This window comes from Euphorbia lathyris, chromosome 8 (genome assembly GCF_963576675.1).
Source record: "Euphorbia lathyris chromosome 8, ddEupLath1.1, whole genome shotgun sequence".
Lineage (NCBI taxonomy): Eukaryota > Viridiplantae > Streptophyta > Magnoliopsida > Malpighiales > Euphorbiaceae > Euphorbia > Euphorbia lathyris.
In genome coordinates this window covers 17,043,674-17,055,356 of record NC_088917.1, presented here as the reverse complement: position 1 = coordinate 17,055,356, position 11,683 = coordinate 17,043,674, and the positions used below count along the sequence as shown (strand labels likewise).

Genomic DNA, 11,683 nt, shown 5'->3' with positions numbered 1-11,683 from the left:
ACACAATTTTACAGCAAAGGCAACGGATTGAATTTTTAGCAACAATATTTCTCTAAATAATGCAACGCTTTGTAACATGATGGCAACAATTTTCTTTTATAGATGCAACGATTTTTAGAACAAAGGCAATGATATTTTGTTTACAAGTGCAACGATGTTTAGAATAGAACGCAACGATGTTTGTAAAATGTAGGCAACAATATTTATAACAAAAAGGCAACGATGATATTTATAATCTAGAAGGCAACGCCTGTTTAGATAAATATCCTCAAGCAACAAAATCCAAAAGTGCCTAAATATCAATATCTAAGAGTACCTAAATAATAAAATCTCAAATCCTAAAGTATCATCACAAGGATAAATAAATGAGTCGTGGCATTCATTGGAAGGAACTGTAGGAAGAACACCATCCAAATTTAGATTGAGTGATGGGTTCATAAGGCTCAACTTCTGTACAAGAAATTCAAGGTGAGCTTATAGTTCATTCTTCACTTCCTCTCTGATTTCTTCTCTGATTTCCATTTTGAATTGCTCTTTTGCATCTTCAGACATGGGGCTCTTACTTGTAGTAGTTGAAGATTCGGCTCTCCTATAACTTTTTGTTTTCTTCATGGAGCCTATCCTACCAACTAGATATTCACGACCATGACATCACGAGCCTCCGAGTATTTCATCAATCTGTTCAATGTTTTCCCCCCGGTAGACGACAACTCTTCAATCCTTGACTGTAGAATTAAAACATGAAAACAAACAGAAGATAACCAACACATATCATGGGCACAAGAAAACCAACAAATATCATGGGAACAAGAAAACAAAAAAAATCTGATTTAAATAAAGAAGCATCTGAGTTCTTATATCGATTCAATTTCTACCATAAACTTTAGAAGTTTTTGGTCCTTGAAGCCATAAGGTCTAAAAAAGATACAGTTGTTTAAATGCTTCATAAAGTAGCAAATATATGAATTTTCATTACTGACCACACAAGTATATAAATACAAACACAATAAGAGTGACACGGAAATGCAAACAATTGGTCTCCATAAGCATATTTAGCAAACGCATTATGAACAAATGACTTCACTCCATTAACATACTCTTCACTATACTTGGGAAGTTCCAACCAAATATTATCATCATGGCCCATTAGACACAAATATTTTCACTTCAACCAATCTCCATCAACAAATATTGTCAATGCAGCAACTGCTGCTTTGCGATAGCTAATCCGAAGCAAGTTTGAAACACTTATTGATCGTTGGTGTAATTTACTACAATGGAAGTCAATGGAATGGAATTAATAAAGAACAAAAGAAAAACTTTAATCAAAGTCAAGGTCATGATCATGGTTGGGGTTAAGGTCGGGATCATGGGCGAGGGTCGGGTCGGGTTGAGGGTCAATGTTGACATTGATGTCAATGTCTTGTTGTCCATGATAACAGCTAGTGAAGCTGCCAAAATACTGCCTATCAGAATCTAGGAAAACAATTTGTTAAGTGAGGACTACAACCGTTATAGCAGCTAGTGAAGCTATCGAAGGCAGCAACCTATATGCTACTGCCTGTCGAAAACATTTTGTAAAGTAGGAAAACAATCTTTAACTCGAAAAATAGTAAATTAAGTAGGAAAACAATTAAGAAAGAAACAGAGACTAATTTATAATTTTAGAAAAATGGAAATCAAAATTTCATCCATAGAATTTTTCAAAGAAGAAAACCGAACAATTGCTGTTGGGGTCAAGGTCGATGTCGGGGACAGTAGTGTTGTTTTTCGCAATAACAGCTAGTGAAGTTGCCGAAGACCGCAACCTATATGTTGCTGCCTATGGAAAACCTTTTTTAATAATTGAATTTTAGTGCAGTGTATACAAATATAAATCAATCTCCAAATATGAGAACTTTGACACTGATCTTTAAATATATATAAAAAGAGAGATAGAAAAATGTACCTGGTTTCTTGATAAACCAATCTGTTGAGCTAATAGATGCTTATCAGTATTGCTTGGATACCTGAGAAACATATGAGATAATGATATCAGAGACTTACCTAATGTGCATTGTTGGTTAAACGAAACTAACAATAATGGATTGCCACATATATAGACTTTACATTTCGCTTCATTATTAATCTGAAGCAACTATAACAATGATGTAAAAAGAAAATAAAGCTTTACAAATAAAGCAATAATGGATTGCCATAAAGACTTCACAATTAGTAGCTTTACCTAACAGAAGCAACTATAACAAAGAACTATGGAAATAATAATAATAAAGCTTTACAAAATAAAGCAACTATCTGAGAAGCAACTTAAATGAAAAAGAAAAGACCAAAAAACATTATAATAAAATTGGGCGACTTAAATTTCATGCCACTTATAATGAAAAAGAAAAGACCAAATTTACCTTATAAATTACAAGTAAGCTTTCATATAAATTAATTACTTATAATTACCTCATATGCCTGATAGTTACCTCTGTTTATGCAACCACATATCAACCCGGGTCAAAGTAATCTGAAGGAAGGTATGATTCTCACTAATCTTTCAATCAGCAAACTGCTATAAGTTTCCATATTTTTGTTCTTATAAGTAATTAAGAAATAAACGTCTTTCTTCTAGCCAAAACATGCTTACGACAAAATTTTCCTTCTACTATACTTTTTCTTTATTTACTAGTTTTTGAGAACAAAGAAGAAAAGAAAAAGAATGCAATAGGTATATGATCATCTAAGAACGTTCTTAAGGTTTGCCACAACAATTTAAAACAAAATGGAGATCGTAAACAAATGTAGATAGATGAAAATGAACAATGCAGATCAATTTTTCACCTGAGTGTTAAATTGGTGTCATATGAGAAATACAGACCCGAAGTCTGCTCCGCAACATTAAGCAGCCCAGAAAACTCGGTCTCCACCTTTTTTCTGCCAAATAATCAGTGCAAAGATCGCAGTCGAAATCATTCACTATTCACATAACCAGAAAAGAATGCATACTAATAAGGCAGCAGCTGTACCTGGCCTGCTGGAGAATCTTTCACAGAATGGTCACAAGGCAAAATCTTCAATGCTGTGACCTTGAAGATAGGATGTCCCAAGTACGATCCAACACATTCGCGTTCGGTTATAACTATTAAGTATGATCCTAAAGCATAATAGAACAACAATAATAGGTAAGATCAGGGGGAGCTACAAATTCAGAGCCAAAAAGAAAAACAAAATAGTGTTCCACACCATTTCCTAGAATAGAGTAAATGAAACTCAAAAAACATAAACTTCAATAGTAAATTGGAAATTTATGCATTCTCTTTAGGGTAGTTCGTCCAATTAACAGTTTTAAGATAGGAGGCTATGAATTAATTAGCTTGCAAGCCAAGGTTTCAAAAAAGTCCATTAGTAAAACCAATCAAGAAACCAATTTCACCTATGAATGCCTCAGGGCTGCCTTTAATAACAAAAGAGGAGGCTAAAACATAAATGACAAAGCATGTGTAATAAACAATCAAGCCTTAACATAGTGCCTAAGGCTAAAACCAAAATCCTAATTGATAAAAAGAGTTCAGTGATTATCGAATATCATCTTCCCAGAAATGCAAAAGAAGCAATAGCCTACCATAATAAATAAATAAACAATAGTTTTTGCAAAAAGGATAAAAAATACAGCATACAAAGCAGGAAATATATGTAAAACTACATGTTTGGATACTAGAAAAATAACAAAAAGGACTATACCTTCCAAGCTCTAGAGAAGGATAAACTTGAACAGTCAGTGAGAACCAGATATGCTTATTGCTTATATGGCTGATTGTCAATTAGTTTTCACACGCTAGTAGTAAACCTAAAATTGACTTGCAAGCTTGGTGTGCAATACGAGAGAAACCTTGGATACACTTAACGCAAAGGAGCAAGCTGCAACACATATAAATAAAGCAAGAACAAACGACATTATTTACCAACAAAAACTCCATCCTCGGCTAAATAAAGGTGAGAAACCTTGGATACACTTAACACAAAGGAACAAGCTGCAACACATAAATAAAGCAAGTAGAACAAATGACATTATTTACCAACATGACATTATTTAGCTTTTCAGATAAATCAAGAAAGCTGGAAAAAGCCTAATACCATTGGCACAGACAAATACCAAACCTACAAACTCTTACAAGGAACTCAGTTAAGTGAATAAGGGCCATTTGATTAATCTTATTCTTTTGCTGTACTTGTTACCTCGTTTGATTGAGAGACGTTGATCACTCTCCCTTTAGTGTTCTCGCACCTAGCTTAAGAGACTACAGGTTCGTACTGGTCGAGGGCAGTTATACAAGTTGACTACCACCCAGTTCTTCCATGTGCACTCGGGGTATAATGTTCTACCTGTGAATGATCTCTCAAAGACATTTAGCCGGCTTAAATGTCATTGCAGGTAAGAAGGCATCAATATATTTACTTTAGAATTTCATTAAGGAGAGAAAAACAAATCCTTATTTTAGAACAAGGCATAGGCATTTGCAATTTATATCATCTGATTTGGGTCATTTGCATCTTGTTCTTCTGTGATATATGTTCTTTCCTCCAACATAAGAAATAATAAAATTTTGTCATTAACATTACCAAATTGGAGCAATTTTGGCCTAGATAAGGATACATGGAGCAATTTTTGTTTCAGTTGGGCCCAAAGGTGGAGGCACGGAAGCATAGAGTTACAAGTGATTATATTCTTAGTCTCAATTGATTGAAACATAATATAAGCATGTTCAAGATCTTTGCATCTAGAATACATAGTGATCAGTGCATTTTTAACATTATCAGCACTATCACGAACGCTACGGATTGCTGAACCATGAATCTCTTTACCTAATTTAATGGCCCCTATGTAGGAGCATGCACTCAAACCAATTACCATTACCACTAAATCTAAATGAATACCACAACTTCTCATCTGAGCAAGCAAATGAAGTGCCCCTTTAAAGTTTCCCAACTGCAAGCACCCTCCAACTATGGTGTTCCAAGTTATAGCATTGACTTCAACACCTTCAACCCGCATTTTTTCAAACAAATCAAATGCTTCATTCCACATTCTGTTGGAGGCATAACCAGAGATCATAGCATTCCAAGAGACATCATCTCTTTCTAGCATACTGTCAAACAAGCAACGAGCTATGTCTAATTCACCAGTTTTTGCATACATGGAAACCAAGGAATTATGCACAAACAAGCTCCACAGTTGATTGCTAGCAATAATAGACGTGTGAACCTCTCTTCCAAAGGCTAGATCCATTGTTTCACCATAGGCCTTAAGAACAGATGGATAAGTGAAATTATCAGGTCTGATACGTTTACTTTTCCTCTGTTTATAAGCAGAAAGAGCCTCTCCATACAGTGTATTTCTAACATAGGACAAGATGAGAATATTCCAAGGAAGAGGATCTAAGATGTCTGAATTCTCAGTTACAGTATGAGCATCAACTAGCATATTGAACTGTGAATAAAAAGCAATAAGCTTGGGTACCAAAACTGGGTGTTGCTCAAATCCCATAGAGATAATAAGAGCATGGAGTTGTTTACCCTGTGGTAAGGATTTATTGTTGATGCAAGATAAGAGCAGAAAAGAGACAGACGGTAGAACGACATTGGAGGCAGTATCGTAGGAGACATTGTGAATGCCTTTTTTTTGTCTATGACCGGTTGAACCTCAACAAATATTCTACCATGTGTACTGGGAATATAATATTCTACATGTGAATGATCTCTCAAAGACATTTAGCAAGCTTAAATGTCATTGCATGTAAGAAGGCATCAGTACATTTACTTTAGAATTGCATACATGGGAGAAAAACAAATCCTTATTCTAGAACAAAGCATAGGAATTTGCAATTTATATCATTGATTTGCTAAAGCAGGATGGTTCATTTTCATTTATGATGAAATTATACAATAAAATTTATGATGAAATTATACAATAGAATATATGTTAAGAATTCTAGTCCTTTTCCAAAGTAACAGCATCCAAGCAACTAAAAATTAATCCTCATGCTTATCAAATGTATGAAACTTTTCAAATCAAAAGAACGAGAGTTTACCTTTTTGATTCTGTTTGACTGGAATCCGGCAAGCCTCTATGTTGATGACAATAGGACCCTAGACTCCATCGATTCTCTAATCAGCAACCTAAAAGCTATATTGACCTAAATCAATTCTGACCTAAAAGCTTCGAGCCTTCCTCTTCTGCTTACTTCTAATTCCTTGACTCTGGTAAAAACACGAAAAGAAGCAAAAACAGTAATCTGATTGCAAAGAAGCATGATTTCAATATAGAAGTAAAAGATGGTTAATTGAAAAATAAGTTTTCATTGTAAGTTTTTAGAGTACATTAAATAAGGTAGTGTCATGTTCTTTAGGAGCGATGGATTCCTCGCCACATATTCTTCCCACTCTTCTTGATCAATCCGTCCATCGCCTTTTGTATCGGCCTCATTGAATGTCTAAATAATAGACAAAGCAGAGATTATAAACATCAAAACCACAAGTCCGGAAACAAAAGTGAGAGTAGAGCCCTCAAGAGTATAATCTCACATTTTTTCATACCTTGTCTACAATTGTTTCAATAACATCCTCAAATATATGCAAATCGGATTCTTCCAATAGAGCAGATACCATCTCCTTCAACTGTCAACATTATCATCAGTGTTTCCACTCCCATAGTTAATACACTTTCTTGGAAAAATCTCATAAAAATCTGGAAGCAACCTGATTGTGAGTTTCAAGTAGACATAACCGAAGGACAAAAACCAACTAAAGGAAATCAAAATTACTTCAATTTATACAAATTTCAAAAAGCAAGAGCTGAGTGAAATGGCAGCAAAATGGGACGGGACGGGAAGAAAGAATGCACCTCCTCATACTCAATGTAACCAGTACGCCTCAGATCATACAGTTTGAACGCATCTGCCACATTAGGTTTTCTGCTTTAGTAGCTACAACACATTAACTAACTTGCAACATAAAGAATATCTGACGAATGATATGCAGGTTATAAAACCACTGAAAGAGTTTTTACATTTAATTTTGACTGCATCAGGAGTTTTTGGGTGAAACACACTCAAAGAAAGGATGAATTCTCCAAAGTCAATATGCCTATTGCGTTTGACATCAAAAAGATCAAATATCTCCAAACATTCAACATGATATAGCCTATAGGGAGCAAATCTTCATTGGACAAACAATGATGAATGATTATTGAAGACAAACCACATGATCTGAATTGAAACAACTACTAAACTTTGCATTTTAATAAAGATGTCATAAATCAATTGTTCTTTGTTCAATAGTTATAGACATGCTTAAGCATAATCTGCAATAATGGATGTCACATTACAGGTAAAATTCTAAAAAATCCCTAACAAGGAAGCTTAATCATGTCTATAATTATGAGTTAAAATAACATGTAATGTAATTAACACCACATAGGCACATACCCTATCTGCAAAGAGGTTCTGCTTATTGTTATATCTGAAAAGGGCAAACTTGAGGTCTTCCTGTTTTTCAGAAAAGTAATAGCAAATTAATGAAGAGTCAAAAGTGGAGAAATCACTATTAAGATATAATATAAGTGCCTTGCTTAGCAACTAAAATTACTTGGTGATAAGAGGCAACCTTCTGGATAAACTCATCTTTGACAACGCAAGTACTTAGTTTCTTATATAGCTCATGTAAAGCTTCAATCTCATTTCTGGAAACTGGTCAAAGGAAACCGATCTTTGTTAGTTTTTCTGCCTTAAAATGCTTAAAGCTTCAATAAATTTGGGTTAGACAATGGAACAAATGAAAGGTTGGGAACTTACAAGGTGTTTGATCAGCAAGAATAACAGAATCCTCCAACTCAGCTCTCTTAGCTCTCGTTACTCTTTTTGAAAAAATGCAACCCATTACATATGAGAAATTGAATAAACCTTTTGGCAGATTCAGAGCTTAGCGCTGAAGCCCTTCAAATCCAGCTTCAATGTAAGGATTATTCAATAGGCACTCCATAAATTCACATTGAAACAATGCAAATTGAATAAACGAGAGAGAAATTTCGTATTCAAGAAGTTGAGCTGATAACAGTGCATCTGTAATAAATCTTTGATCCAAAATTTCCAATTCCGGGTAATGAGCCCTAATTTCATAAATTTGTAATATCAGTAAATACACAATTGAAATTTATACTAAACTAATAAACTAACCGAACTAACTGGAAAATCATCGATCTTTGACTATGATTGTTATTCAAATCTGAACCAGGAAAAGCAAGTCAGTGGAGGTCGACATCCAGAGCTGATGGTATGGAGGTGATTACCGGCGGCATGATGTTTGGTTGGGGAACTGAACTAAATCAGACCTGGATTTAGCCTTAGAATGAAGGGAAGATGAGGCATGAGCTCTTTTCCCCTATTGTATCGAATCAATTAAAAAAGAGGATACAGATACAACCCCACATCAACTGCGGAAGAGCCTCGACTTCAATAGGTCCTTGAACGCGTGAACCTACCTTTATGGGTATGAAGACTTTTGAGAAAATATTGTAAATGCAAATATTTAGGGTTCAGAACAATTTGGATTAAAGGCTGATCAGACTCGAGGAGAGAGGAGATCGCACAAAGGATAGAGGGGAGAGAGGGGTTCAGAACAACTTGATTCTCTTTTGACTAATTTTTTTTTGCCTAAAAAATGGTCCAAATATATTTGATATAATTTTGGAGGGAATCCAATTTTTTTTGGGAGGATTGTATATTGGACAAAAAAAAATTGGGGAATTATTAATAAGAAGAGTTTATAAATTTTTACAAATTATACTTATTAATTTATTTTATTTTATTATAATTATTAAAAAATAATAGTTATATTTAATTATTTTATTGGGTTAAGGTGCAAAAATACCCCTAACGTTTTGGGCTAGGAGCAATTTTACCCCTAACGTCTAAAATGGTGCAATTTTACCCCTAACGTTGGAAGCCAAGAGCAATTTTACCCCTAACGTTGATAAATTGGATCAATTTTAGACACTATTATAAAACACATAAATTTTTATTCATTATTCTGCACCAATTCCATAACAATTTGTTCTAAAAAAAAGAATTTCATGTTTTTTATAATTTAATAATAGAATTTGAGATTAATATTTATAAATTCGGTAGATTTTTTGAATTTTTTTGTCTAATCCGTACAAAAAGACAGTATATTTTTTTTATTTTTTTCACATCCTAACAAATGTTTGTGATTTGTTACTGATAAAATGACACATGTATGAAGTGTAGATAACAAGATTCATGACCGAGAAGACAGTTTGATGAATTATTTCTCAAATTGACCCAATTTATTAACGTTAGGGGTAAAATTGCTCTTGGTTTCCAACGTTAGGGGTAAAATTGCACCATTTTAAACGTTAGGGGTAAAATTGCTCCTAACTCAAAACGTTAGGGATATTTTTGCACCTTAACCCTATTTTATTACTTTTTAACTTATTAATTAATTTATTAAACTTATCATTAAATAAAGTTAAGTAAAATTAATTATGTTAATTATATTATTTATATTCAATTATATTAAATAGATTGTTAATATAATTGTTATTTATATAGAGAATAATAGAATTTTATTTAATTTAATTTCATTTAATTTCATAATAAATAAATAATATAATTTAAAATACAAATTTTTTAGTTGTTTTTTTAGTTTTTTTTCTATTACTGCATAAAAAAATTATTATACAACTTTACTCTATTTTTATTAGTCAATAAAGGAAATTATTTACAAACTATGTATAGAATCATAATTATTAAGTGTTGAAATTAAATTTATCAAATTAATTAGGTATAGTGATTGCATTTTTTTAAATGCAACGATGGAATAGTATTTTCACATGGTACGTCGTTGCTTTATCTAATTACCAAGTTAAATAAGGCAACAACATGTCGTAAATATCATATTATTGTTGCCTTTCTTCAAATTAAGCAATTAAAAATAAATCGAAAGCAACACTTCATGCATAATCGTTGCATTAGACTTACATAAACATGAGTAATAAAATAAAATTTGGTAATGCAAGAAAATGCAACGATTGACGGTAGCGATTTTTGAAAATTAGTTGCTATAGGCAATCTATGGTGTAGTGTCCCTTCAATTTATATAACTTTGGGATCCAAGTACAAATATGTTTTTGAATGCATCTTTTAGTACTCAGCAGCAAACGTGTGAAGATATTGACAATGAAGATAACTACTGTCCTGCAACCCCCATGGGGCCATGTGAGAATTATTATCATATAATACCAGGTGTCCATGTGATATATTTACAATTATTTATTTTTTTCCTTTTCTGATGTAAGTAGCCAAGATTTCAATGAGAATGAATCTAATGGGCACGAAGATGCTGAAATAGAGAAAGGTTTAAGACATGTTGAAATCTTATTTATGTCATTGATTTAACGAACTATTGTTTTCGTTAAACATTTAAATGTTTTCTTCAATACAGATTATCAAGAAGATATACATTTTGGAGACAAGCTATGATCAAGTTGGACAATTTCGAAGAGGAGCTGGAATTGAAGATACTTTTCCTAATGATGTTGATGGTGAAGCGATGAGCGGTTCAAGTCCTGCAAATATGGAAGGAGAACTTAATCTTCCTGGTATGAACTGATTTGTTATTTCTGTTATTTCTCTTCTTGCTACTTGCTAGTAATCCTCAACAATTCAATTTTATAGAAGTTTATGATGATTGGCTATTTCATGTTGCTTCCATCTTTTCTATCACTGGCTTTCAAATTTTCAAAGATTTGGTGTGTTGCATTAATTACATATTTTGATCTCTCTACATATCTAGGTACTATTAGAAAAACCAGAGGCATTGTATACTGCATAAAGTTTACAGCATTACCTCCCGGGGAAAAAATTAATGTGGAGTTTGATGAGGATGGTAATGAGATCGGTCCACATTCTCATTGTTTGCTTTCGTAATATTAATGTATATAAATATTGTCTTAACTTTGATTGTTGATTTTGTAACAGTTGGTGAATTAAACCATTTGGTTTCTTCAACTACAAGTGGGGTAACTCCAATGTTTGGAAGCTTGCTGCGAATGTCATTTTTTCTTATGATTTTTTCTATTATTATTTGTATGGTAGTGATGGGGAAATTTTTTTCTATTGGATACTTTTGATAAATTTTCTTTTCCTGATAGCTAGAAAGATTCATGTTTAATTAATAAATATTATTTTTGAGAAGATTGGTTGAAATTTGAGTCTTTAAAAGATCATATAATAATAATAATAATAATAAATTAAAATAAATTACCACTGATTATGTTTGCCACGATGATGTTCGTGGCTAGGAAATCTTTACAGACACAACGAATCTATTTTTGCCACATTTATGCTTGTGGCACACAAAATTTCTAGCTACAGGTTCTATTTTGCCACGGTTATGCTCGTGGCTAAACAAGATTTCTAGCCATAATTATTTTACTTTTGCCACGGTTTTGCTCGTGGCTATGTTGGGTTGATTGCCACGGGTTGCTATTACTTGCCACATGTATTTTATTCTTGCCACGAGTTTACCCGTGGAAAAGGATGTGATTAGCCACGGACGTTCATGTGGCATAAGAACTCATTTACGCCACGACCATTATTTTTCTGTGGCAACTACTTAGCCA

General features: G+C 33.2%; 1 protein-coding gene across 5 annotated transcripts; it reads right to left on the bottom strand.

Moving 5' to 3' along the window:
* Window positions 1-253: 253 nt before the first annotated feature.
* Window positions 254-8,664, bottom strand: LOC136204175 (calcineurin B-like protein 7). 5 transcript variants are annotated; one of them, XR_010675063.1, is made up of 10 exons: window positions 7,836-8,664; window positions 7,648-7,730; window positions 7,470-7,529; window positions 6,580-6,939; window positions 6,364-6,476; window positions 6,075-6,243; window positions 3,727-3,903; window positions 3,012-3,139; window positions 2,827-2,919; window positions 254-2,009 (listed from the first exon to the last, which is right to left on the bottom strand). XR_010675063.1 is itself a non-coding variant. In XM_065995374.1 (10 exons), exons 2-5 carry the CDS (start codon window positions 7,918-7,920, stop codon window positions 6,916-6,918), a joined length of 270 nt encoding a protein of 89 aa, XP_065851446.1. In that variant the 5' UTR covers window positions 7,921-8,149; window positions 8,217-8,664; the 3' UTR covers window positions 3,012-3,139; window positions 3,727-3,903; window positions 6,075-6,243; window positions 6,364-6,476; window positions 6,580-6,660; window positions 6,887-6,915. The 5 variants fall into 5 exon arrangements, 4 of the variants coding, with proteins under 4 accessions (XP_065851446.1, XP_065851445.1, XP_065851448.1 ...); XM_065995374.1 differs by lacking the exons at window positions 254-2,009; window positions 2,827-2,919 and having other exon boundaries at window positions 6,580-6,660; window positions 6,887-6,939; window positions 7,630-7,730; window positions 7,836-8,149; window positions 8,217-8,664; XM_065995373.1 differs by lacking the exons at window positions 254-2,009; window positions 2,827-2,919 and having other exon boundaries at window positions 6,580-6,660; window positions 6,887-6,939; window positions 7,630-7,730; window positions 7,836-8,149; window positions 8,226-8,664.
* Between the last annotated feature and the right edge of the window lie 3,019 nt (window positions 8,665-11,683).

Coding starts and splice junctions, on each gene's coding strand:
- LOC136204175 (XM_065995374.1), bottom strand. CDS start 7,920: ATGGGTTGCATTTTTTCAAAAAGAGTAACGAGAGCTAAGAGAGCTGAG. Junction 7,530..7,629: donor AGGTTGCCTCTTATCACCAA/GTAATTTTAGTT, acceptor TCTGAAAAACAG/GAAGACCTCAAGTTTGCCCT. Junction 6,940..7,469: donor AGAACCTCTTTGCAGATAGG/GTATGTGCCTAT, acceptor CTAATGTGGCAG/ATGCGTTCAAACTGTATGAT.